A 25,332-nucleotide genomic window follows, 5' to 3' on the forward strand; every position below is an offset into this window, starting at 1 on the left:
GCAGTGCAGTCACCCTGAGGAGGTAACCAGAAGCGAGAAGGAGTTGGAGGTAGGGAACGGTCACCTTCAGGAGAGGGGACGCCGTCCTTACAGCTCTAATAAAGCACCCGCAACCAACCCCGTCTGGTTAAAAGCACTTGTTTATTGGTTACAATATCAACTCATGGCAACATCTTTCACTGAGCCACTGTACAAATACAAAGAAAAAGATCCATCGTGGAAAAAAAAAAAAAGCTATAAACAGAGTTCATAGCAAGTGATTTTTTTTTCACAGGGAAGTCTTTTTACAACAGCACTGTTAAAGAACAAATGGCACAAGTCCCTGGTTTTTTTAATAGCTTAAATAAAAGCTTTAAGACTGTTTCTGAATACATACACAATCCAAAGGCAGTGCAGAATCACTTCATAATTGGTAACATTACCGAAGTTTTTCCAAAGTAGTCAGCAACAAGTGAAAAAAAAAACAACCCCAAAAACATAGCTGATGAGAAATGCTGGAAACTAAAGGCAAATTAAAATCAAGCATGTTTAGAAGCATTTTGTTTTGGACTCCTTTGGATGTAATATGTACTACAAGTGTTCAGATGCTTTTATTCTTTTTTTTTTTTTTTAAAAAAAAAAAAAAAAAAGGAGAAAAACACAAATAGAGCACCATTGTGTAAGTAAAACAAAGGCTTGAAATATCTAAGACTATTCCACCGAAGTCCATATTAGTTAAAACCTAAACATACTGTGTGGTATAAGAATGTCAGGCACATGTAATCTGTTATCAGTTATATCAATTAGTAACACTGTTCACACATTTACCATAACAACACTGCATTAACATTCTGCATGTATTTTACATAACCAGCAATTGGATAAAAAAGGCTCGTGGTGCCTCTGAAGTGGAGGACGTCGTTTCCCAGCGTGCATGCCAGATCACTGGATACAAAGTGCACCATCAACCCATGCTTAATTACTTTTACAGGAAATGCTATCTCAAAAAAATCAGTCATTCTGCTACACGACCATTTATACCAACTAGTCCGATTAGCCAAAACTCTCACCGACAGCTCAAAGCACAGCACTAAACCCAGGGGAGGTGACGGTGTCCTCGGCGAGGAGAGACTAAGCACTCTTGGAATGTTTGCACAATGGTTTCATTCCACCTCAAAAAGTAATTGTGAACTTCCTTGTGGGACAAGCAGTTACACTAATTAAAGAGTTCGTATTTCCAGGCCAAGCGTTACAGCGAGCACACCGGGACCGGCTGCCACCGCCAAGGCCAGGCCTCTCCTCAGGCGGGGGAAAAGCCCAGTGACTCCGGTTCAAGTGGTGACTGTCGGTGTCTTACGCTGAACGACCGGTTCTGCCAGGCGCTGCGCCGCAGCCGCAATCCCGCCGGGCAGAGGACAGCGGTGTGTGGAAGAAAAAAAAAGCTCTGGAGAGGGATGGGAGGAGGCCGCGTTACCGGAGCAAGCGTGTACAGGGCAGCACCGCGCCATGGAGGAGCTGCTTGTAGTTTCCAGCATCTCAACCAACATCAACCGCTAAAGGCCTGGCCGAGGCTACACGGGAACAAGCCCAGGTTGGGCGCTCGCCTGATTAGTATTCTCCATTGCAAAGTTAAATTAACATTAGAAAATGCTGACCAAAACCTGTACCGGAATAAAAATACATCTTGTTACACAAAGCACGTTGTTCCTTCCCAAGCCAGAAGCGACTCCTTGGAAGAACAGCCGGGAGTTACTTCAGCACCAGTTTTGCACAACGGTCTTGGTTCCTGCATTGCTGTAATTACCCAAGCTATCTGAAAGTCAGGTGATAATGATGTAATTTGGCAACAAACTTCTCAGGAGAGGTTAAGCTGCACCCGCTAGCGCTGCACGATCTCTCTCCTGTGACTGCGTTTGCCGTCGTGGTGCGCAGTTAGAAGGCGCGCGCGCGCTGTGAACTTCAGCCTACATTCAACTATCAGCACAGACCCTTCCCTTTGGGATGCAAAGCTGGGAATAAAACCTTTCCAGTAAAACCTACGAAGGCGCATTTTGTCACCTTGAGCTTTTCCCATGAAAACCGCACCCATTTGATAGGGACAGCAGCCTTGAGAGGTCAGCAACGGCCACTTAAGAAGGGAACGCCGCAGCCTGTGCCAGTTCAGTATTTGGCCTCACACAGTAACAGCGCGTTACGTTGCATCTGGAGGCTTTAAAAAACCACAATCTAAAGTAGATCCAGGACAGTAATTAAACCGCGAACATCACCTCGGCGGGATGGATCAGAAACTTCCTACAAGCTCCCAAGAAGCATCAGCTCCCACGTCCCCGCCGTGCTGGGGCTCCTGCCACCGCTCCTCGGCCCCGGCAGCAGCGGAGCAGCCAATGCGGCAGATATTCCTGTGGTGCTTCTGGAAACCTCATTAGCAAGCAGTTGGCATTCCTTAATTATTTATTTGAAAAGCAGCTGAATCCAACAGGCAATGGCCCATGGAACGACGCTAGAGAAGTTATTTGCAGTCCTACCTGTGTGAGGCACAGCCACGCTCACAGCCCACCTCAACTTTTCTTAAAAGCTCTATCCATTTCTAAAATCGTTTTTGGAGTTTCGCAAGTAAAAACTAGTTTTAATACCAGAATGTAAAAATGGCACCTGCCTTCACAAAGGTGGCGACTAGGAAATGGGTTCAAAACACACTTCTGTGGCCAAAAAACTTTTTGGAAAAAGAATATTTTCTTAAAATTCCTCAGTAACAAATTTCCAGAATGATTCACTCAAGGCAGCTGTGAGTTAAAAAAAATAAAAAATAAAATAATCAAGTGCACCACTAAAAAATAAACCAAGTTTGCAAGATCCAAAGAGCTGCTCACTTAAGAAAGTAACAAGAATTCCGTAGTAGCTCTGTTAACGCAGACGGATCATAAAGCAACACAGCGAGGAATTCCTGTGAGACACAGTCCAGTGTGATTTTGGTCCTACACCACAGGCCGTTAGTAAACGTGTACTTCTCCAGGACAAGATGCGCCTTTTTCTTTGTTAAGAAGTGAATTTACCGTGGTTGAGCGGTACGTTTATTGGCACCTTCACCGTTAGAGACAAGGCAAGTTTACAGGCACAGGCTGAAGTACTGAAATTTAGGATTACAAGTGTCAGAAGCCTGACAAATGCTCACCTCAGCCCCAAACCTGGCTGGTGTATTACAAGACACCGGGCACTTCTAGTTACTACCTGACCCAGAGACACCCAGGCTCCCCGTAACTGCACACTGACATTATCTTCCAACCTGGTGATTTAAAAATTCACGTTATCTTTAAAATAAGTCACTTAAGAGAAGCCAACAGACTAGAACTCCCCGTCCCAAAGCCGCCGCAGAGGGTCAGATTCCCACGGGAACATCCATTGCCAGCGCAGACACGCTGCCAGGCACCAAGAAGTTAAACATCCTTCCCCGGCCCTTTCGGATGGGCGTCCGTCACTTGATTCTCCTCTAGCTACGCTCAACTGCGCTCCATCAGACCCTATCGCTTATGAGCGACTGACATCAAAATCGGAATAAAATCCGGAACGGGAGAGGAAGTGGCTGTTTACAGCGTCAGAGCCGCAGGACAATGAGCATCTAAATAAGCCCCCGTGGGAGAGACGTCTGTGCCCGCAGGAGGAGCGCGTCGCTGCGTCCCTAGGATGGGGCCTGGCAGGGTCGCACAGGTGAGGACGGTGATTTGGTTCACTGTAAGTTACACAATTGCTTTTATAATTCCCCCTGCACGTAACTGACAGCAAGCGCTTTTGGTTGCGGCCAGCTTTGGCAGCCCCCCGGGTGGGAGGGGGATTACAGGCGATGAACTGCACATTTCAGTCTGCTCCAAGAATTTCAGCAAAGTCCCCCCTGAACGTCTCAGCTGGCTGCGGTCACGGAGCGAGCGCTGCAAACACGCTGCTTCCTGCGCACCGAGCGGCTGCCAAACGGGTCTGCGAGTGCAAATCGGCTGGAGTTTGTGACGGGCCAAAACTCCCTTCATTTGGTGACAGTCAAAACCTGAATTGTCCAAAGGGAGCACTCAGCCGCTCAACGGCAGTGACGCGGGTCACTTGGCTTCCGCACCGCGGGACGGCGTGGAATAACCCCTGCAAAAAGCTGCAGGGAGGAAGCTAATTACTTCTGGAACAGGATTTTTTTTTTTAATCTATTTTTTAATTATTTTTGCTGTTTTTGCAAGTCTGCCTGACGTTAACTCCTTGGTGTTTGGAGGCCACTGACTGGCAATGGATGAACCAGGAACCACCGGCTTGAAGGAAGAACGCCCATGACTAAAAATAGGCAAGCAGGTCAAGAAGTGAGTGACTAAGGCGGTAGGTATTAACTGGGAGTCTCCAGGGCCTTTAAAAAATAATAATTCAAATGCCTTCCATTATAAAAACACATATATACCATTGGCTTCACTTTTATCTACAGTAAATTCACAAAAACATTTAAAACAGCAATCTAGTTCATCCACTACAAAACTCAGAAGTGACATCTCGGGTTAAAAGCAAAGCTATAAATGTAGTTTCCTCAAAAAATGCAAACGTATTTCTTTACATACAGACAAATGTTACATGATTGGCTGCTATAATGTGTATATTCTGTTATGTACAAAAAAAAAAAAAAAAGGTACAGGATTAGCAGACTGAGCACAAGCAAAAACCCTTCAAGGACAATCTAACCAAACCACCAAAAACAAAAAGACTGGCTCTTAGTTTGTCGGTCACCATGATTATGTGTGCTGGCCCCTTTTAAAAAGTCAGTGATTTCTTCCCCCCTCCCCTATTTCTTCACTTGATTTTTTTTTCCTAGTTTACAGAAAGCCTTTTTTTTGTGTAATAATCAGTGAATAGAAAAACTTCACCTGCAAATACAAGGTAGAAATGTTATTTCACAGCTATAGGCTGCAGCATTGATCTCTCCAGATCTCAAATGGAGAATGTACATGTTTGGCTCCCAGTTAATTCCAGATTCTGAGAAAACTGTCCCAAGACCCTGTAGCTACAGCCATGCCGTCATCAGTAACACCTAAACAGCTGACACGGTTGTCATGGCCAGCAAGGACACCTGGAAAAGAAGAAGCGATGCGAGTTAATATTCAATATTCATATTAAGGATGTCAAGGATGTCACCTGCTCTGCCCTCCCAAGCAAGTCTTCAAATTTGCTAAAAACAGTGTCACGCAAGATCTAATCGTCCTTTTTGTCTTTACCCTGAAGAACTATACACATCACAAAAGCCATAGCAAGAAACTCAGAGAGGTTTTTAAAAATACATACATACAACATTGCCTCCATTTTTCTCTCTGCCCTTACGACTTCTCCTTCTTTCTGCCCCAAAGACCTCCTCATCCCTCATCAGGCTCTCTACTGGTTTTTCCCCACGCTTTCAGCAATGCTGCCCACAATTTCAGCCATCACGTGCTTCAAAACCAAACGCGATGTCTTCTGACAGTGCCCTGGATACAGGAACTACCTCGACTTTCCCATCTTTTGCCAGCCCTAAGGAGTAAAGATCCCTCGTGTGTTGTGTGGGACTACTATAAAAGCAGCATCTCTTTCCTGCTTTGTTTTTGCTTCCCTTCCACCCGCCCTCGCGCTTCTCTGCTCTCCCGAGCTCTGGTAAAGCTCAGCCCGTCCACGTCCTCGGGGAAAAGGGCACGTTTGCAGCCTCAACAGCGGAATCGAGGTTTGGAACGGAAGCGGGTCCCGTCATTTAAATTACCGTATGAGGTGAGAGGGATGCAGCTTTGCTATAAACACCCCTCTATCCTGACAGAAGTGACTAAAAGCCTCCACTTCCCCCCTCCCAACAGCAGGAAGTGACAGTCCCCAAAGCAAAGGGACTCCTGAACCCGCTGCCATCTGAACGACTTCCTCTGAGGGGTGCGCAAGTCAACGCAAGTGTGTGATTTCGTATTACTTAATTTCACACACTGCAGTGAAATAGATCTTGGAGGCTGTTCCTTAGTCCCAAGAGCCGGCGTCTTCCAGTAGGCAGACACACAATGGCCAATACCCAACAACAGGAGGATCTCACCCACCGGAGCGTCTACCCCACACGTGGTATAGATGGAACCATAATGCAATGGAACAGCCGGAAAATATAACCAAACCCAACAAAACAAGAGGATGCCATTCCAGTAGAAAAGAAAAAAAATAACGAGAAGGATGCAAGCAGATTCCGCAACATCAGCAATAGCACGGGCTTTGCATTTTGCCTAGATTTTGAATATCCGTGGAAACGGAAAACTTCTGCCCGTTGCAGGTACAGGCACTCACCCGCTCTCTCCCCTTTCAGAGTGTCCCACACGTTGCAGTTGAAGTCATCGTAACCCGCTAGCAAGAGGCGGCCGCTTTTTGAGAAGGCTACAGAAGTGATGCCGCAGATGATGTTGTCGTGCGAATACATCATTAGCTCCTGATCCGCGCGTAGGTCGAAGAGCCGGCAAGTGGCATCGTCAGATCCAGTGGCAAATGCGTGGCCGTTGGGGAAGAACTGGAAGTTTTAATTAAGAGACAGGAGTTTGACACCAGAAAAATATATTGTTCGTGCATTATTTCAAAAACATCACAGGATTATTTTGCTAAAGTGACCAGATAACGGCAGATTAAAGGGAAAAAAGCAGCCATCTGCATGTTTAAAGAAATGCGTACGCACAGCTGTAAAACTTGTGGAATAGCACTGGTAACACCTGAGCGACTGGAATTTTTACCCAGACGGCTCCTGCGTGCGGTACCACAGGAGTTATTCCTACAGAACGAAGCAAGCGGCGGTTATAGCCTCCTGGCGGGGGGCCGCGGACGTGCTGTTCCATCCAGGTTGGCTCAGCCACCGCAGAAGATCACGAGCAATTCCGTTTCCAAAAAGATCTACTCCGAACGTGAGTCATTCTTACAACAGCCGTATTGATGGAAACGGGAATGGGAAGAGCTCAGCGCATCTCAGGATCCAGGTCTAAGTATAGGAACCGCATTTTTCTGCTGGTCATGCTTTTGGTATTTTCTCAGCCTTAATAATTTTTCATGTTTATCAAAAACAGATGCAGCTTAGATTTAGGATTTCATTCCCTATTTATCAGAGCTTGTATCTTGCAGATCAGAACATAGTGTTACTATGACAGAGAGGAAATATAATCCAGTTTATAAATATTACCACATGATTCCAGGGATGAATGTTCAACATAAGTACTGACTTTAACTTTGCCTTCCAGAATATTTTGCTGAAAGCTCTTTTCATCAGAAAATACCAAGTACACTTTCGTTCAACAAAGAACTTTAAGATGAGGATGCTTGGCTATTTTGTTCCCTTTCAGTATATCGCATTTATCTACAATTTTCAGTTTTTAACACATTGCCACACTGCAAAAAGTTTCCCTCCTCCGTTCTTTCCTTCTTAGAAAAAAAAAAGTAAGGTTTCACGGACTGAACCAAAACAGAGCTGAAACTATTCCAGGAAGGCTTCAATGCATCATAGATAATGGCAATAATAATTTAGTTATAAACTAGACGTTAAGTTATTAGACAACCTTCTTCGTTACCTACAATTTAACCGTCTCTATCCTAAAAAAGTAATTGATTCTAACTCAAGGTAATCGAGCAGACGATGAGCTGAATTCATGCAACGATAGCTGTTCTCCTCCCCCTTTCTTCCCCTGTGGAAAGACAAACCATCACTTACACAAACTGCGTTAATATCCGACACGTGCCCTGTGAACGACTGCCTGCACATTCCGTCTCGAATATCCCAAAGCTTCGAGGAGGCATCACAGGCACCCGAGACAAAAGTCCTCATATCCGGACTCAGAGAGAGACTCATCACGTCGCCAGTATGCCCAGTGAACGTGGTGGTCTGTTGACCAGTTTCAATATCCCACAAAGCGCTGCAGATAAAAGCGACAACATTAACACAATGGGTGTGGTTGTTTGAGACTAAGTTTTAAATACAAATTAAGGCATTGGAGAAGGAGAAAAAAAAAACACAACGGATGTGGTTATTTGAGACTTTAAGTTTTACATAGAAATTAAGGCATTGGGGAAGGGAAAGAAAAAAAAAGGGTGAAAAATAAAATAAATAAAAAAAGGCCAACAGAGCTCAAAAACTCACCAAGTGGTGTCTCCTGAGCTAGTGACAATCTGGTTGTCATCTAGAAAGCGACAACAGGACAAGTATCCTAAAACCAAAACAGTTACGTTAGTTTCAGACCCAGGAGCAACAACTGAAGTTCAAAATCCAAGAGCAGTGACTGAAGTTCTCCCACAGCTCGTCTGCAAGCAACACCGCGATCTCAGCGCTCACGATACACTTCGAAGCGGGATCGTTTCATTTGGTGCAATAAGAAACTCGAAGTCAAAGCTGACCTGTGTGCCCTGGCAGCTCTCGGCTCACTCTCACATTGCCCTCCCTGGTTTTCAAGTTGTAGATGGAGCAGATGTTGTCCAACCCACCACAGGCAACGTAGTTTCCGGAGGGCGCGTAGGCGCAAGTCATCACCCAGGAGGATCTCAGCGGAATGGCGTGCATCTTGGAGAGACAGAGCTCGTGAGCGCTGCGTCACACCGCACCTTTCATTCTCCACGCCGCTCATTCATAGCGGTTAATGGATTACAGCACATCAAACACACCAAGTACATTGTGCATCATAATTTCCGCTATTTTCATTTTACAACATATTACAACCCCTTTCATGTTTATACATCCATACATACTAGGGTGAAAAACACCAGCAGAACTTCAATGCAACATTATTTAATAGCAAAGCTATTCTGAACTTAAACATTTACAACATTTGTTAATTCTACTTGAATTTCTTTGTCCAATCCATCTACATGTCTGAACTACAGGTTACAAAAGGCATGGCTGTACCCACGGAGACCGGACAGTTTACAGAAGCAGATCACCGCTCCGCGCTCTACTTAAGCTTTTCTCATTTAGCAGCTTTTTTCTTTTTTTTTTTTTCTTTTTTTTTTTTTCTGCTCCTTTATTTGTCCTCAAAAGCAAAACACTCTTGTAAATTCTCAGATTGTGTATTTCTACAATTTAAAGCCAAATTAGTTTCAGAAGCCACACCACACAGGCAGAGAGCAATAGCTACAAGCTACTGCACCAGCAAAGTAGAGTGAAAATATTACGTATTACCTAGAACTATTCCTTCTGAGACACAACCTACAACATACCACTAGTAATCACCTAGTCATGAAAGAAGAAAAAACAAAAAGATTATGTCTGAATTAGAACAAGACGGCTTCTTTTCATTTTTGCCTTGCAACCATACAAAAAGCAGACACAAGCCCCCGCAAACACACAAGTTATGCACCAATTATTGATATGGATTATAAATAACTCTACCTTATTTGTTGTATAACTATCCCAAATAATTAATTTTCCATCTTGAGAAGCACTGACTAGTAGCCTAAATATAAACACAAAATAAAACAGGTTAACATACAACAAACCGAAAAATCTCAACATAGACATATATCATGCACGATTCCCAAGTGGTTCAGCAATTTCATCATTTCTTTAATAACCTCTGCTTTTTTATTATTTTGTTTGGGAGGTGGGGGCATTTGTCAGAAAAAATCTGCAAAAATCTTTACATTGCCTGACCAAAGAATCCCGCGTCCACGGGGACTCATGATTAACGATGGACAAAACCAAACAACTTCCTGAAAACTCATTTTTTGAACTCTGTCCACAGCTGCTTTTCTTTTTCCATATGCTAATATTTTAACTATACAGCTACACAAAAATAAACAAGAAAATTAGGGGAAAATAAATCTTATTTTGGGAGCAGATTCTAGATCTGTTTCTCTCTGGACTACACGAGAGAGAGCAGACCATGAGGCACCGTTAACATCTGACCATCGGTTGCTCTAAAGGCAGCACAGCAAAACTCCCTCCTGGAGGCTAAGTGACTTTTCCCACTATGCACAAAAGGATCTTTTTTTCAATGAAATAAGATTAGTCCATAAAATTGTGTTGTCAACGAAGTTACATAATTATTCAGGGAAATACAATATCCTTCATTCCAGAAATACGGCTCACCACATACACCCTCCTCTGCTTAAACAGACTCAAAGAATTTAGCTGAAAAGAAGGAAAAGGCAAGATGTCCGTGGTAAGAACACGCAAATACCTCTCCTTTCAGTCGAGGCCTGCTGTTACCGCTATGCCATCCTCACTGGTTTTAAAAAGACAAACAATAACTGAAGACAAAAACCCCACCACAATCGTGGTCTGTGATCCCCCTGCACAGGCACCGACACCCCACGGCTCCCAAAACCTGGTATTAATTGTGACTGAATCTGATCTCTAACCCTCCATCTGCAGGTTGGAGGGTGGCCTGTACACACCTTGAGTCGGATCCCCAGTGCATAGCATAGATTTTGGCTAAGTGACCTCTAAGCGTACGCCTTGTTCGCATTTGGATTCGACCCACTGAGTCCAGACTTGTTGTGATCTAAAAATAAATAAAAACAAACCTCTGAGATACTGAGAACTATTTTTAAGATACAAGATAACTAAACACTTTTGAACTTTGATAGAAAACAATCTATCTTGGCATGCAACGTTAAAAAAACAAAAAGGATACTAGTGTACAACCCGGGACTAGGCCCATGCAAAACCGAGGAAAACAGATTTTACAGAAGATACACTAACACACTTCACAATGGCTGTATCTGAAACTTCAGAAAGTTTTGGGTTTTTTTAAAATAACGCTATGTAATACTGAGGCTATTTCAGATATTCAAATCTGAAAGTTTTCAATTAAAACCAGCAGAAGAAAATCCTCCAATATTTATTGCGCTGTTAGTTTTTTAAGCATGGCAGAACTCTAAATGCAAAATACTTTTGTTTCTAAAATACAGCTAAAAGACATTGAAGTCTTTCTAAATACACTAAACACAATAAACACAGTCTGTTTAAAAGGTAAACTGAAAGCAGGACCCATTAAGATGATGAGGGTTTTTTTGACTGGTTGGGGTTTTTTTGCTCTTTTGTTTATTTGTTTGGGCTTTTGGTGGGGTTATTTTGTTTTGGTTTAAATCACTGTATAAATACACAGTACATTTACAAAGCTTCTTTCACTTTATTCTTTTAGCTACTAAACTGGAGCATGTTACCGTCATGAAGTGTATGGATTTCTATTTTTTCTTTTTTTTTTTTTTTACATATCAAGTAATAGCCTATGCACGGAATTGACAACATACCTGGGCAAGAGTTGTGTCGCTACACGCTTTCCTTGCATCCTGAAACAACAGAATGGAACAAATTTGAATCTAAAAGGCAACACCGAGCACCAACTAAGAGAACCAACTCTAAAGCTAGACTTCACCACACTCAAGAAGTCACAAGCCACCACAAGCCACCACCACCTCACGTGCTGTCTGTCACCCTCGGGTGTTTCATGGCCCAAGGAGCTGAGGTGCTGGCGCACAAGCTGGGGCAGGGGAGGGAGAGGGACTTAAGAAGGGATCACAGAATCACAGAGTGCGTGATTCAGAGGGATGCGGAGCCGCCCCGGGGTCCCGGCACCCACCCTCTGCCCCACACTGTTCCCTGCTGTGGGGGCACCGAGCACCAGAGGCAGGGGATGAGCGAGACGGGGTGTGAGGATGGGAGTTAGGAGAGGAGGGATGAACGGGCAGGGTCCGGTGAGCAGGACAGACAGCAGGCTGACCGAAGCTTAAACCGCTGACGAACTTCGACCAAAATGAAGAAACAACAATAAAACAGCCAGCTAACACTCATTCATTTCACAGAACGGCTAGTGCTCAGGTCTCCATACAGATGCTCCGTCTTTTTTCCATTATTTCAGACTCTATGGGCATATGACTGACTTTCTGCATGTTATTCCACCCGAGCTAGAAAACAGACTTTACTTTCGTTTGCGTGACCAGAGTAACAGCCTGGAGACCTGACGCTGCCCCACTCGCATTTTGCAAAGCCCAGTTTCGGTTACAGCTGCAATTGCACCGTGCTCCCCCAGCTCAGCCTCCCCCCTTCGAAAACCAAAATCGGGCACGTAGTCAGCAACCACTTCTGAGAAGCACAGTTTAAAATAATTGCCTTAAAATTAGACAGGAACTCTGCAGCCCAGGTTAAAGATAAAGCAGCAGCAGGACTGAAGGATCAGCCACGAGATCGCCTCTAACTCCCTGAAATTTCTCCTTCGCCACTAATTCCTGCGTCTCCCTGCCCCAAGAAAGTGTTCAATCCATACACTAATGGCAATGTCCTCTCTGAGGGGAGGAACGGAAACATTTACTCACACATTTTGGAACAGCATCAACACATTGAGACCAGGATCTTACTGTTTTTCAAGCTCTTGCTTGAGAGTTACTTGACATTACAATTTGAACAATTTCTCAGTGCGTGTTTATTTGGACCACCCTTTACAGCTTTCCTCCCAGAAAGCGAGCCTGAGAGTGGATTAAGTCATCTCAACTTATTTTTAAAATGTCTGAACTGTAGAAATATTTATAAAATGTTGACGTCTGGAATCAGGAGGGGTTTAAAATACCAGAGCAGCAAATCCCCTAGTGCTCAGGACTTATTTCATCCACAGGAAGAAACACACTGGATTTCAAACAACTTTGTTTAGTTTAGCTGAAATACTTGAAGACGTACAACATAAAACGAATTCCAAATGCAGTCTAAACGAAACAAAGCAATTTTTCTTCAAGAAATTGCTATTAGCAACACTTATACTTGAGGCTGTCTAACGCTTGCCATACGATTGGCAAAGCTGCAGGAAAAGCAGTTTCACCAGGCTATTTGGGTTCTTACATTTTAACTGTCATTTCTCCGTATGCAGCACTGGAACAGAATCATTAGTGTCACAATATAAAAAAGCTGCTCTGTAGAACTGTAGATTTTTCTCAGTTCACACAGTAGACAATGCAGTATTTGTGGGAAAAATCCATCCGCTCAACCAATGTGCGGCCCCTGTGATTTCCTAGCACACGCACTGAAGATTTCATTTTTTTTCCCCAAACTATATGTATTTTTTTAAAATGCCACTCAACTTCAAATGACGCTGTGCCAAGCATGCAACGCTTCCAAAAACCGTATCCTGCATTTCAGTTCTCAAAGCGAGGACACGCATCACACGGGACCTTTCTTATAGGCAGAACTAGGAATCAACTGGAACCATAAAGCCACCCTGCTGCCGTTCATCGCCCGCTGGTCTTCCCAACTTCCTGCACTAAGAATTCACCCAGTCTTGTTTTATCCCTCCAGCACAGTCTATCTGCGTGCACAACAGAGCTACAGCTCTAGTAAATGCATGGGGAGACAAAGGGACTCAAAATGCCTAGATATTGTAAAAAAAAAAATATAAAAATAATAAATCACTACACATTTCTAAACATCGCAGACTACAAAAAGTCTATTGGCAAACTGTCAGCTATGCATCACAGATTATTCTATTATTCTACTTTAGGAAGCTGCTAGGTACAATCTTATCTGGAACTCACTTGTAAGCACAAAGATGATTTTTCGTGATTACACTGTTAGAGAAAATAACAGGCAAAACTCATGAGTTTTAAGTAACTAAGAGAGCAAACTCATATCTGTATATAAAATACCAATGCTGTTACCGGCCTCATCTCTTTTTAGGAGCGCATCAAAAATAATTCCTGAAAATTACCAGCCTGCTATATATTCTACACACTTTGAAAAAAACCAACTTATTTTTTCAGATCTCTCCTCTTACCCATCCCAAACAAAACACTTATTTAGAAAGAAAACTGAGCAATGATTTAATACGCAGGATAGTCACCCATACAAATAGGAAACTGAATTATTTGGACTTAGTATTCAAGAAACTCTCTGACATCAGGAGCGTTTTTAATTGCAGATGAATCTGAAGTTAAAATGAAGGATAAGGTGCCCAACGCTGCACTCGGACCCAGGGAGGCAAACACTCATTGCCAATGCTGAGCCCAAAGACCCCAATGGCAATAGCCACGGCTACTCAGCCACATCTGTACAGATCCAGCTACACGTTTGGGTGACAGAGTGACAAGGGAAATGTTAAATCGACCGAAAGTCACAAAATGGAGTCTTTCTACAAAGCGCCGATCAGATTTTTATGCTCCAAAATTAGAAAAGCAAACATTCTTGCAACACAGTCTAGCACTCTTACTTCCCTGCTATCTCTTTCTTCACACAACACAATTTTGCATAAAACCAGACTGATTAATTACCAAGACTGAATTAAGACTAACTGGCTCACCCCAACAGCATGTAATGAGAAAGTCTTTACACATCAGGCAGAGGAAGAACTGAAAAATTACGTATACCTTTTGTGTGCAATGCTGGAATAAAGCTTAAATTTACAAAAAGGTATTTTAAACTAAGATTTATTTGCATTGCTCTACAGAGCTGCTAGAAGGGCTGTCCAGTGCCACGACACTGATAGCGTTGTGTTTCACCAGCGCATGAAGTGAAAACAAGAGGACGCGGAGCTCTCCTCAGCTTATGCTGGATGAGCAGCCACGAAAGCAACATTTGCCCCCCGCACAGCTACTAACACATGACGCAGCAATAGGATGAGGGGTGATGGTTTTAAACTGAAAGAGGGGAGATTTAGATTGGGTATTGGGAAGAAATTGTTTGCTGTGAGGGCGGTGAGCCCCTGGCCCAGGTTGCCCAGAGAAGCTGTGGCTGCCCCATCCCTGGAGGGGTTCAAGGCCAGGTTGGACGGGGCTTGGAGCAACCTGGGCTGGTGGGAGGTGTCCCTGCCCAGGGCAGGGGGTGGCACTGGGTGGCCTTTAAGGTCCCTTCCAACCCAAACCATTTGATGATTCTAAGAGTGTCTACCGCATGGCTGATACTAAACAAGCAGCCTAACGTCCACCGCACGAAGCAGCTGACCACCACAAAACAACTGCTGCCAGCAGATGCCACTATAAAATTTTAGTCAGTGCACACGCAACACACTCTAAGGAACCTGTAGTCTTAGCTCAAAGGAACGTTTGCAAATAAGGCGTTCCCACATAAATCAGATTTATGAATGCTTTGTGTTTAGGAAAAGGAAATTTTGAGGAAACAGACTCTGAAGATCCTTATTCTACTTTGTACTTCTCTCTCTGCTGAAAACTGCCTCACTGAAACATACAGGCATGTCGCAACAGATTCCTGGTAAACTGCCTTTGGGCATGACAGCTCATACTTGGTTTGTCTTCAGTGAGTAATTGCAAGAAAAAAAAAAAAAATCAGCACATATGAGGCGATCTGCATTTTAAAAAATAAATAAATAAATTCAACAGGAAGCTAAGAAATAGGGCCTGTAGAAATGACGTGCACCCCAGAAGGTTTTCCCCTCACACTCCACGCTTTGACCTACATGATATCAAGAGTGGCAGCGCAATGGTAGCTTTTAGCCCAGAAACAAGCTTTTATAATACCCATAACCCCAACTTGTTGTGTCTACGTCCTAGAGTTTTGCTGTTCCTTTTTGGTTTTTTTTTTAAATCCAAAATAAAAAAAATTGCAGAGATACAAACACCCCTAGTAACAAAACATAGCAAACTTCAACAGGAAATAAAACGTTTTGTTCAAGAAACAATTTCATTATGCTGATGGCTTACTTTTCTGGTTGTTAAACAAATATCCTGAAAATATTTTCAGCTCTGCGCAACTTAAACAGCAGCAGTAATAGATGCAATCTTTACACTTTATTCCTTTAAAGGAGGAACTTTATCATGAAAAACAAGCAATTAGCAATTCTTACTCTGATTTGATTTCGCAGTTGCTCTGCCTCCTGCCGTAACTGTTCCAGCTCACTCATCTTCTTCAGTCTCTACTTCTCACACTCCACTGGTGAAGAAAACCTGCCGATAAGAGGTAAGAAAAATAAGTTTCAGTATCACTTTCTCCTCTTTAAAAAACAAAACAATAAACCCCACAAGCCTATATATATTTATTCTGCTTTTAGAAAGGCTTCCAAGTAGATACTCCCTTTAGTACACCCCCTAATAAATTTGGCAAGACCTAAGTTATTTCAGTTTCTGAATTGCCATGAAAAGCAGAATTAAATGAAGTATATTTTGAATAGAGAAGCAACCGTCAACAGAACCACCCACTGTAACCTTAAAATACTGTCACTGAACGCATTTTTAGTGCCACTCTTCTCACCCACCCAGAAACCTCCTCAGTCTTCACCCCAAGGTGGCAACAGAGAGCAAAGACTGCAGCGGTCGCCCTCAATATCTACCTTGGAGCTCGGGATCAATACATACAATCAATATCCATCAATGTCATACAAGCACCTTTGCGACACAATGCTATACATACAATCCACAGCATACACGCACCTTCGCACGTGACATCCAAGGCGGGTTTCATTTTAATTAAAGATGAAAACTTTAAATCCTAGACTGCAGCTGAAATAGCAGCTTTTCTACAACTTTTTTGTAGAATATTTTTTTATGTTTTCGTTTCAAAAGCACCCACTCAGTGAGAAGGGATAGTAAAGACCGAACCATCCCTAAAAGCGTCCTCATGCTGGTACAGCCCACAGCAGCCCAAAGCAGTTCTCATCCGAGCAAGGACTCAATAAAAAGATCAATAAAGGGTACGACCACACGCAAGCAGACTTTCAGGTTAGTCCTTTACTTCAATCAGATTTTGCATCTGTTCTTTTCAGTGTGTTGAACAGTTTCCTTAGATCAATTTTCCTCTTTATCGCTTAAAGTCTATTCACATACACATAGACATCAATATCCACATCCTTGCAGTGAAAGTGAAGTAAGCGAGTAGCTTGCTCAGGAACAAGGGAGGCACTTGTTTGTATTTTTTTCGTGATAGAAAAAGCACAGCAGAAAGGTGGCAGTGGTGGTCCCACTACATTATCTCAAAAGCCCAAAACACTTCTGGCTTATAGAAGAAATACAAAAGTCAGACTGCTACTCACAAAAAATGAAAATTGAGGGAGGAAGAAAAAGAAGCGAGGAGAAGATACCTATTCAAGACATTATTCTAAGCTTTTTATTGAAGTACGAGAGACAATACAGTAGTGTCCCCCCAATTCAGTCCATTGAAAAATGGCTAAAAAACAGGGAAAGAAAGGTCGGCGTGTCTGGTAAGTTGTAGACCTCCAGGGACACCCCTTTATTTGGTCTCACTGCTGGCTCTTTGTGGTTCAGTAGTGACATGCTCTAGAAGGCAGGCTCTGGAAGGCTGCTTTTCCATCTATAAAACACGACGCTTCCTAGATGGAAGGAGTGAAAGTTTTTCGTTCAAAGTAACTTACTAATAAGATAATCACCTTTGGACTAGCAGCTTGCACCAGCGTTTGAGAGCTACGAAAGTTCTCACTACTCAAGAAGCAAAGTATATCTTCATTAATTATCCACCTACTCCTTTTACCTATCAAGCTCACCCTCCACAACTTCCACAAATATCACCGTGAAGCCCACAAACATAAACAAATTAGATATCTCCAAATCAAAATACAGCCTAATCCATAAGAGCACCGTGGTGACTTAAAAGGTCTAACTAATATTTTCAGCTATACCTAAGGAAACTATGAAGGTCACACCTTCCCCTTCCTTCAGCCTGTGTTCTGTTCAAGTACAAAGACACTATAATCCATGTATGAATATTCTAAGAGACTAATTTACCATCATCTTCCTATTTCAGAAGCCCAGACTATTTAATAATGCTTAATGCACAGCAGGCATAAAACAGAAGTCATCAACACTAATGTCCAATTTCAAAAATCAAGCATTAAAATCTGTAATCACTTTAGTGTGCATGCTAATCACATGCCCTTATAGCCTTTGAAGTTTAATTACAATATATTTGATTGGAATACTACACCTCTGTGAAATATAGCCCCACTTTCAGTTCCGACAGTGTCAAATTATCCTTTAAAAATGTTTTCCTTTTTTTTTTTTTCCCCTCCTAGAACCTACACAAAGGTAACACAGCCAAAACAACGGACTCAAATGTCTAAAGCAAGCCGGCCATGCTATCTGCCAACGTTTCAGCAGTCGCATGCTATTTTTAACAGAAGATAAAAGATTCCTAATAGAGAACTTGATATATCTCTAATTTTCTGAGAAGGGAAGTCAGCTTCTGCCCTGCGATGTGCCACACACTTCAGTGCTCTGCAAACAGTAACTTCAAGACAGAGAATAATTGATGATAAAGAAAATGACATTACTATTCAACTGGAAGCACGCATGGCTGGTCACAAGAAGCTAAGGTCAGGGCATTTTTTTTTATTGATAGGTAAAACTATGAGCATATTAGAAAATTACCTGTAGCCTTGCACTGGCACTCAAAGCCCATCAATGACCATGCTGCACTTCAACCACAAAGTCAGCGTTAATGACTTTAATGTCATTCCTATCGGTACTGTTCATCATTAATGCCATTTCTGTATCAAGCTGCACCAGCAGCTAAACAGCTGTTAAACTGAACAGCTTTAAATCGTGTTATACCTGTACAAGTTCCTACATGGACACGATCCAGCTTCAGAAGCCTTCTCAGCCACCCACCTTTAGCTTAAAAATCAATTCCTAAGCAAATTAAAGGACAACGGATATCTCATACTTTTATGAGAAAATTATTTTTTTTAGCTGAAAAGTCCTAGCAACATCAGGATGTTCTTAATTTACAAGGTCACTGGCATTATTGCTCAGCAGAAATGTATCAGTGGTTCAAGGTCAAGCTACACCTCAGCACATGGAACTGCCTCCGAGCCAGTATGAATTTCTACAAAATCTGGATTCATTTTAGAACTGGATTAGCCTAGCTTTGAGTATTACAGCTCCCTTCCAGTAGGCAGCAACTGAATAGCAAACTCTGAGATATTCTTAAGCTATATATAAACACCGGGATACTACAGTAAACAAACGAAGTGCAGAGTTTAACCATTAAACTGAAACGTATCCAACGCTCTGCTGGCTGCAGTTCCCACTGCGACCGCTCGTGTTTGGATGATCATCGCCCCTAAAGTATTTCACAAAACCATGAGCAAGATGCTTCCATGCGGGATATTTCTTTTTTTTTTTTAAGCCCTATTTTGAGGTGTCCACAGGAAATTACAGAAATTGAGTGGGGAGCGCGGAAGCTCCCATGGATGCTGTTCCAGAGTCACTCTAACTCCGCAAGCAGCGTCTCTAACTCCAGTCAAACCGTGTGAATGTCCCACTGATGCCACACTCAACGACAGCAACGCGGGAAGATAGGAACATGCTTGGAATTTGCGCACGCAGACGCATCTCTGTCCGTTGTAATGCTTCTGATCTACAGTGAGATGGTTAAAGAGAGGAAAAGAGAGGAAGCCATAGTCAACACGTGTAGACCGTTATCCAGACTAGATCTACTTGCTGTAATACTGTTTTTAAGTGTACCAGAGAAGCGACCGGCAAAGCACGGCAAGGACACAGAACGGAGGTGGCCGGCAGCAATGGCAGAGGCTGCTTCCTATGAACCTGTCCTCGGTGCGGAGAAGCAGGTCACCACCACAACCCTGAAGTGTGCTACTTCCCAATGCTACACGTCATCAGATAAAAACAAACAACCGGGTTTTTATCAGATAAAATACTGGGACTGCTTTCACAGGGCTTACAGGGATCGCAAAGAAGAGAGATGATCTCTGTGTTGCAAATTTTTCCTCATATAACAAATTACTGAAAACCTCAGTGGACTCAACTCCAACCCGTACTAGGTGCCTCTTCATTCTCCCCTCAGGAAGATCAAAATACCACAGCCAGGAGGGAGCACTGCTCCGCAGCCTGGAAGATCCTTTATTCCGCAGGTGAAGTTCCCCAGGAGCCCGGCTGCGTCGCACTCGGCCGCACACGCAGAGAAGCCATCAGCTCCTGCACCGCCATGGGCAGAACGAGAACCAGGACTCCTCCTGCCATCTCGGGAGACTGGAGGCAATGTAATGTCTACCTGACTTACTAATATTTTTAATAAGCATTCAGTCTTTTGAATATTCTGAGCTACCTTAGATGCGGAATCCTAGCAGTATGTGCTTTTCAACACTCACAGGTAGAAACCCCGATGAAGCACCAGATGCTTCTCTTCAAACGCAAGTCACCATGTCCTATCAATAATATAATTTGCTATGGCGAAGAGGCCTTGAGGGGATGCGCAACAGGAAGGCGAGGAACTTTTTAATGCCGTTGGTAGCCAGGGGGTGTTCCACAGCGGGACGCCCAAGCGCCGAGGAAACGGGGTCAAGGAGAGGAGCTGCTTCCCATCAGCAGCCGCACAGGGAGCTCGCTGCGAGCAGGAACCCTCGTCTAACCGAGGCGGCACATCTTTGCCCTCACAAAAGCAATGTCATTTGTAGGCTGAACTGTACCTCAGTGCAATTTTTCCTCAGCGGACTTGTACGAGTGAATTTACTGATACCAAAATAAAGTGCCTCCCGAGGCAAAATAATTAACTAAGTCAAATTCCATGGCGTACTAGCGCCAAGAAAGCCACCGGCAGGCTTGAGTGCTCCACAGATAAATTACCCCTTACACTACTCCTGACTCAGTTGCAGCATCATTTGCTAAGAGTTTAATTCTTCATTATACAGGCGGGCAGTGACAAATTACCACAGGTTCTTGTCTCGAAAGTACTTTCTCCGCAACCTGTGGAGAAAGCTTAGCTTATTCCCTTGTAAAATCACCATACAGACAAGAGGGGAAAAAAAATGACTAGAGAAGTGTAAATAGGCCCCTGCCCACAATAAAGCATTGCTATTTTTGTGCCAAATATACAGAGATTAAAGGGACCGCAGAAAGAATAGTCTATCTGACTGGATTCTTAAGAGCTATCGACTAAGTTATTTAGGCAAGCATTTTATTTTTGTATCAAAAAAATCAGTCCTTCAGAATTGAAATAAGCGCTTACCTACACATATCAACCTCAGCTTTTCAACTCACATGCGGTAAGGTCTCACAGCAGAGAGGAAGAGAGGAGGTTTCACACGGCTTTTGTGTGATCATCCCTACTAGTGATCACACAGGTGGCTAAACATAAGGAATGCTAACTATAGCGCTTTACTAATTATAGGGAAAAGACACCAAGAAATACTCCAGATCCCTCTCAAGGGAGCTATATTGGTAACTCACACACACACTCAGGCTTCAGCCCAAAAAACCTTTCTATGCTGAAGTCGCTTGTGTGGAGTTCCTGCCTGTTCCTGTAATTGGCTCACACTAACATTTTATATATTCAGGATGTGCCAAAGATTTTGATAAAACATTTCCTCATTTATTGACACTAATCAAGACCTTGGGCAGCTTTGCCCACTCATTAATGTCTCCCCAAAGCCATGAACAGAGAAGAAAAACAGAGAGAGGTTTTATTTCTTACAGCTTGAAGGGAATGGATTTGACATATTCAAGAACAGTTCAAAATCCATAACCTCTGATACAGTGTGACAAAGCCTTACATAAAGCGAAATCTCTGCCTGCACAACGGCCATTTAAAATAAACGCATTAATGCTACACTGTAGTTGCATAACTTCATATATATGAAGTATTTCAGTTGGAGATTTACGTAATATATTTACTACAGTAGAGCTGTTTGAGGACCACACACACACCCAGCTCTCCACTGAGGAAAATTAAACATTTAATGCCTTTTTTTTTTTTTCCACTGTACCTTGGCCCTGTGTTGTCTCTCCTGTTTCTCAGAGACCTTACCAGCTATTCATTTTCCCCAGAATTCTTTGTTCTGCTTTGTAGCTGTACTGCATCAACAAACAAAAGACAACAAAGCAAGGAGCTTTTATACTGGTCAACCAATACTTAAATCTGAGCAGAGAGAGGCGTAAGTTGAAATAACAGTATATAAGGGCTGTAATTGTGCCATTTTGTACCTTGCTCTTTCCTCCTCTCTCTCCTCTCAAAATTCTTCAGTGTGTCTCCTTCCCTTATGTATCTTTAACATACATTTTTGCAGGGGGTATTAGCTACAGAACGTCTTTGGATATTTCAGTAAAGAAAGAGAATAACGGTTAATTTAACACAAAAATTGTTACAATTTTGAAAATAAGCTTGGAAATCCTAACCGAATCTTTTCCTTAAGATTTTTAGATTTTCGTTTAGTGAGAGGGAATTCATTGTGGCCGATTTCCGCACCCCCGGGCAGGCGTCAAGGCAAGTTGTCCCATGCCGGGGGCCGCGGGCTCCCCAAGAAGAAAACAGGAAGCAGCCTGGGTGTGACCTCGCCGCTGAGGTCAGCGCTATTGTTGCACTTCTGCACATTTTGGAAGTGTTTTAAAGTGATACATCTCCAGTATAGCTTCAGTACAAAAACAGGAAACAATCAACCAACGCCTCTCGAGAGGAAGGGTACGAGCAGAACTTACTTGAACACCCGTTTCTCCAGCAGATGCCATCCCCAATTTTAAGGAACCGATGAACGTATGTGCTTGAAATGGCATGTACGACGGGAAAGGAGAGGTCACAGAGGAGATCCCGAGCAAACAAAGGAGTGGGACAGGACAGTAGTTCTGCCTCCTGGTGTGCCAACAAGCCCCCGGTGGCCACATCAGGAACCCAACCCCACCCACCAACCCCGCGGCAGAAGCAGTTTCAAGCCAACAACATCGCTCCTTCCTTCCACCGCCGAAAACACCTCACACCGCTCCACGTCAGAAAGAACAGAAACACGTGCCGCTTTATACACACACAGCGATTCAGCTTGTGATCGCAGCGTAACTTTGAAATACACGTATTTCACCTGCCACGTAAAAATGTTTGTATTTACCAGAATAAGTACCAGGAGGTATTCACAGAAGCAATGTGAGTCAGACGAATCTGTGTTCACCTTCAGTACTGAAATAGAGAGCAAACCTGGGCAGCGATCACATCCCCACACCTCTCTGCCTCCATCCCTCTTCGATTACGGTTGCCATGGAAGACAAATAGACCAACAAACACCAACCTTGTTCACAGCACTCACAAAGAGACAAAGGAAATCACAGTTTAGAAATTACAGTGAAATAATTCTTACTAAGTTCACTAGTAAAAAATCAGTGACTTTTGACTTTTACCCTTCTTTTTATGGTTGGACTCGATCCGAAAGGTCCCTTCCAGCCTAGACAATTCTGTGATTTTATGATTTTTATACAACAAGCTGACAGTTTACCAGGCTGCTGTCTTAAGCTCAGAGATATGAGAGTTTATTTCTAAAACACAGCTTGAAGTCTAAGCCAAGTACATTCACAAAACACATACATAAAGCCCCTACTCTTCTTTCCCACATACACACAATTCCAGAAAAAACCCCAAGAAATTCAGTGTTAAGCACAAGGCTGAAAAAAGCACAGGAAGGAAAGAATTTTTAAAAGTCATGAATATTTCACAGTCCAAAACAGTGATTTTTCCAAAAGTAACATTTGTGCATCTTATATTCATGGTGTTCGTTTCCAGGTCAAAATGGTTTGGTACGTAAGCACAGATTTATTTTTATCACACTCCCTGCAAACAGAACTTCATGTGAAATTCAAGTTATGTTGTCTTCTGTGACTACAATAATGATTCTCCAGTGAAAATCTGGTTCACTGACCACAGGACACTCCATCACTGAACAAATTATCATTAGCTTTGCAATTCAAAACATGTAAGAACTGGCAAGAAAAATCTTAAGAAAGCAAAAAGATATAACCCTAAGTAACAAGACAGAGATGGTTCCAGCCTAGTTCCTTCCTTGGGGACAGACAGGTGGACACACACGCAGAGTGAGCTGATGTACTACTTTATTTGCCTCTTGAAACATCCAGCTATACCCAGAAGCTATTCTAACAAGTTTTGCGATGAGAAGTGTACTGTGGAGTGACAATTCAATGTCATTTTGAAAGACCACTTACACTTAAATCCATCGCTAAACAAGTTTGCCTGTTGATTTTTTGAAGGGGCTGGGACACTGGTATTTACTGAAGTGGCACAGGACCCCTGCATCTTGCAGGGCCGAGCAGTGTTGTACATATGAAATCTGGTCTGGCACCTACACGCACAAAAGATTACTCAAGCGGCCTCCTGTTTTCTGAGAGTGTGCAGACCACACGCTCTGCATAAAAGGCACTAAGCACCCAGAAAATTTTAAATTTAAAGTCAATGGAGAAGATACACATTAAGAGAAACTAAGAGCGTCTACAGGAAAAGTGCCTTGGTTCAACTACGATGACTATTCACTCGACTGAAATAATTTCTGGCCCACAGTTTTTGAAAGTGGAGCGTTCTTACACGCTTCAGGATCAGAAAGCCCAGCAGTACCAGTTACACACACACATTGCATCCTTTCAAATGTATCACCAGCTTGGGGAAAAAAATAAATAAAAAATGCATTTGATCTATACATAGTCTTCAGCATCCCTCCCTCCTCCTCACCATTCAGCACCACACACATACTCCCTTGGTACCAAAGTTACAGCGCGGCATTATGCAGTTCACATAATTATGCAGCTGTAACATTTAGCATACAGCTGTACTCTTTCAGAAGAAAACAAGGGAATATAAACATTTGCTTTTTTTATATTGATTATCCAAAGATCAGATAAAACTACTGCCCTCAGGTCTAATTTTAATTTTGCTTTTGTTTCACAATACATTTCTGGTCAATTATTTGTGATTCTAAGCCACAAAAACTAAGTCCTCTTCCAGACTAGAGTTCAGGCTACTTCAGTAGGTTTTTTCTGATTTTTTTTTTTTTTGAGATGCATATTATCATAGGCCTTAAAAAAAAAAAAACAACTATCAAAACAACTCACTTTAGAGTGAGTTGATTCACTGAATGATTACTGGAAAGCGAAACCCCTAAGTACCAGTTTTTGCCCCTACTAACACAAGTACAGGATGAAGAGCACACAGGCTGTGTAACTACTTCAGGTACCACTTGCAATGAGACTGATACAACTAATCTATACTCTTCTGAATTACTATTTGATGTTTCTCATGCAGTATTGCCTGTTTTCCAACAGTCACTTATTAAAAAAGAAAGTACACTGAGTATGTAAAGAAGATGTTATGTTAAAGCAATATGTATCGCTGTGCTTCTAACTATCTTCACACTTGTAGGGTTCTCAAAATGAAGGCTGTCTTTATAGTAGGAGTATTTTTAACATAGTGATTATATCTAACAAAAAGCTTTTAGGCAAGATAGAAATCTTTCTTATAAAAGAACCTATCTAGACAAAGCTGCCATTATTTAAAAGGAAGTTGTAAATTAAACTTGTGATTCATTATTTTTCAGGCCTTTACAATGCATTAAAATCCAAATGGATTTATCACAGAATCATAGAATTGCCAAGGTTGGAAGGGACCTTTCAGATCATCTAGTCCAACCACCAACCTAACTC

The 25,332-nt window shown here is 42.6% G+C and overlaps 1 protein-coding gene across 1 annotated transcript in view; it reads right to left on the reverse strand.

Moving 5' to 3' along the window:
* Positions 1–122: 122 nt before the first annotated feature.
* GNB4 (G protein subunit beta 4) overlaps positions 123–25,332 on the reverse strand; it is a 32,612-nt gene continuing 7,402 nt past the window's right edge. The window contains exons 2-10 of the mRNA XM_063338422.1: positions 15,744–15,843; positions 11,215–11,253; positions 10,357–10,463; positions 9,350–9,413; positions 8,362–8,524; positions 8,108–8,174; positions 7,682–7,883; positions 6,283–6,499; positions 123–5,068 (exon numbers count right to left, since the gene is read on the reverse strand). Coding sequence (XP_063194492.1) covers positions 4,962–5,068; positions 6,283–6,499; positions 7,682–7,883; positions 8,108–8,174; positions 8,362–8,524; positions 9,350–9,413; positions 10,357–10,463; positions 11,215–11,253; positions 15,744–15,800 — 1,023 coding nt within the window. The 5' untranslated portion in view covers positions 15,801–15,843 and the 3' untranslated portion in view covers positions 123–4,961. The remainder of the gene's footprint in view (positions 5,069–6,282; positions 6,500–7,681; positions 7,884–8,107; positions 8,175–8,361; positions 8,525–9,349; positions 9,414–10,356; positions 10,464–11,214; positions 11,254–15,743; positions 15,844–25,332) is intronic.

The sequence above is a fragment of the Chroicocephalus ridibundus genome, chromosome 6, assembly GCF_963924245.1.
Source record: "Chroicocephalus ridibundus chromosome 6, bChrRid1.1, whole genome shotgun sequence".
Lineage (NCBI taxonomy): Eukaryota > Metazoa > Chordata > Aves > Charadriiformes > Laridae > Chroicocephalus > Chroicocephalus ridibundus.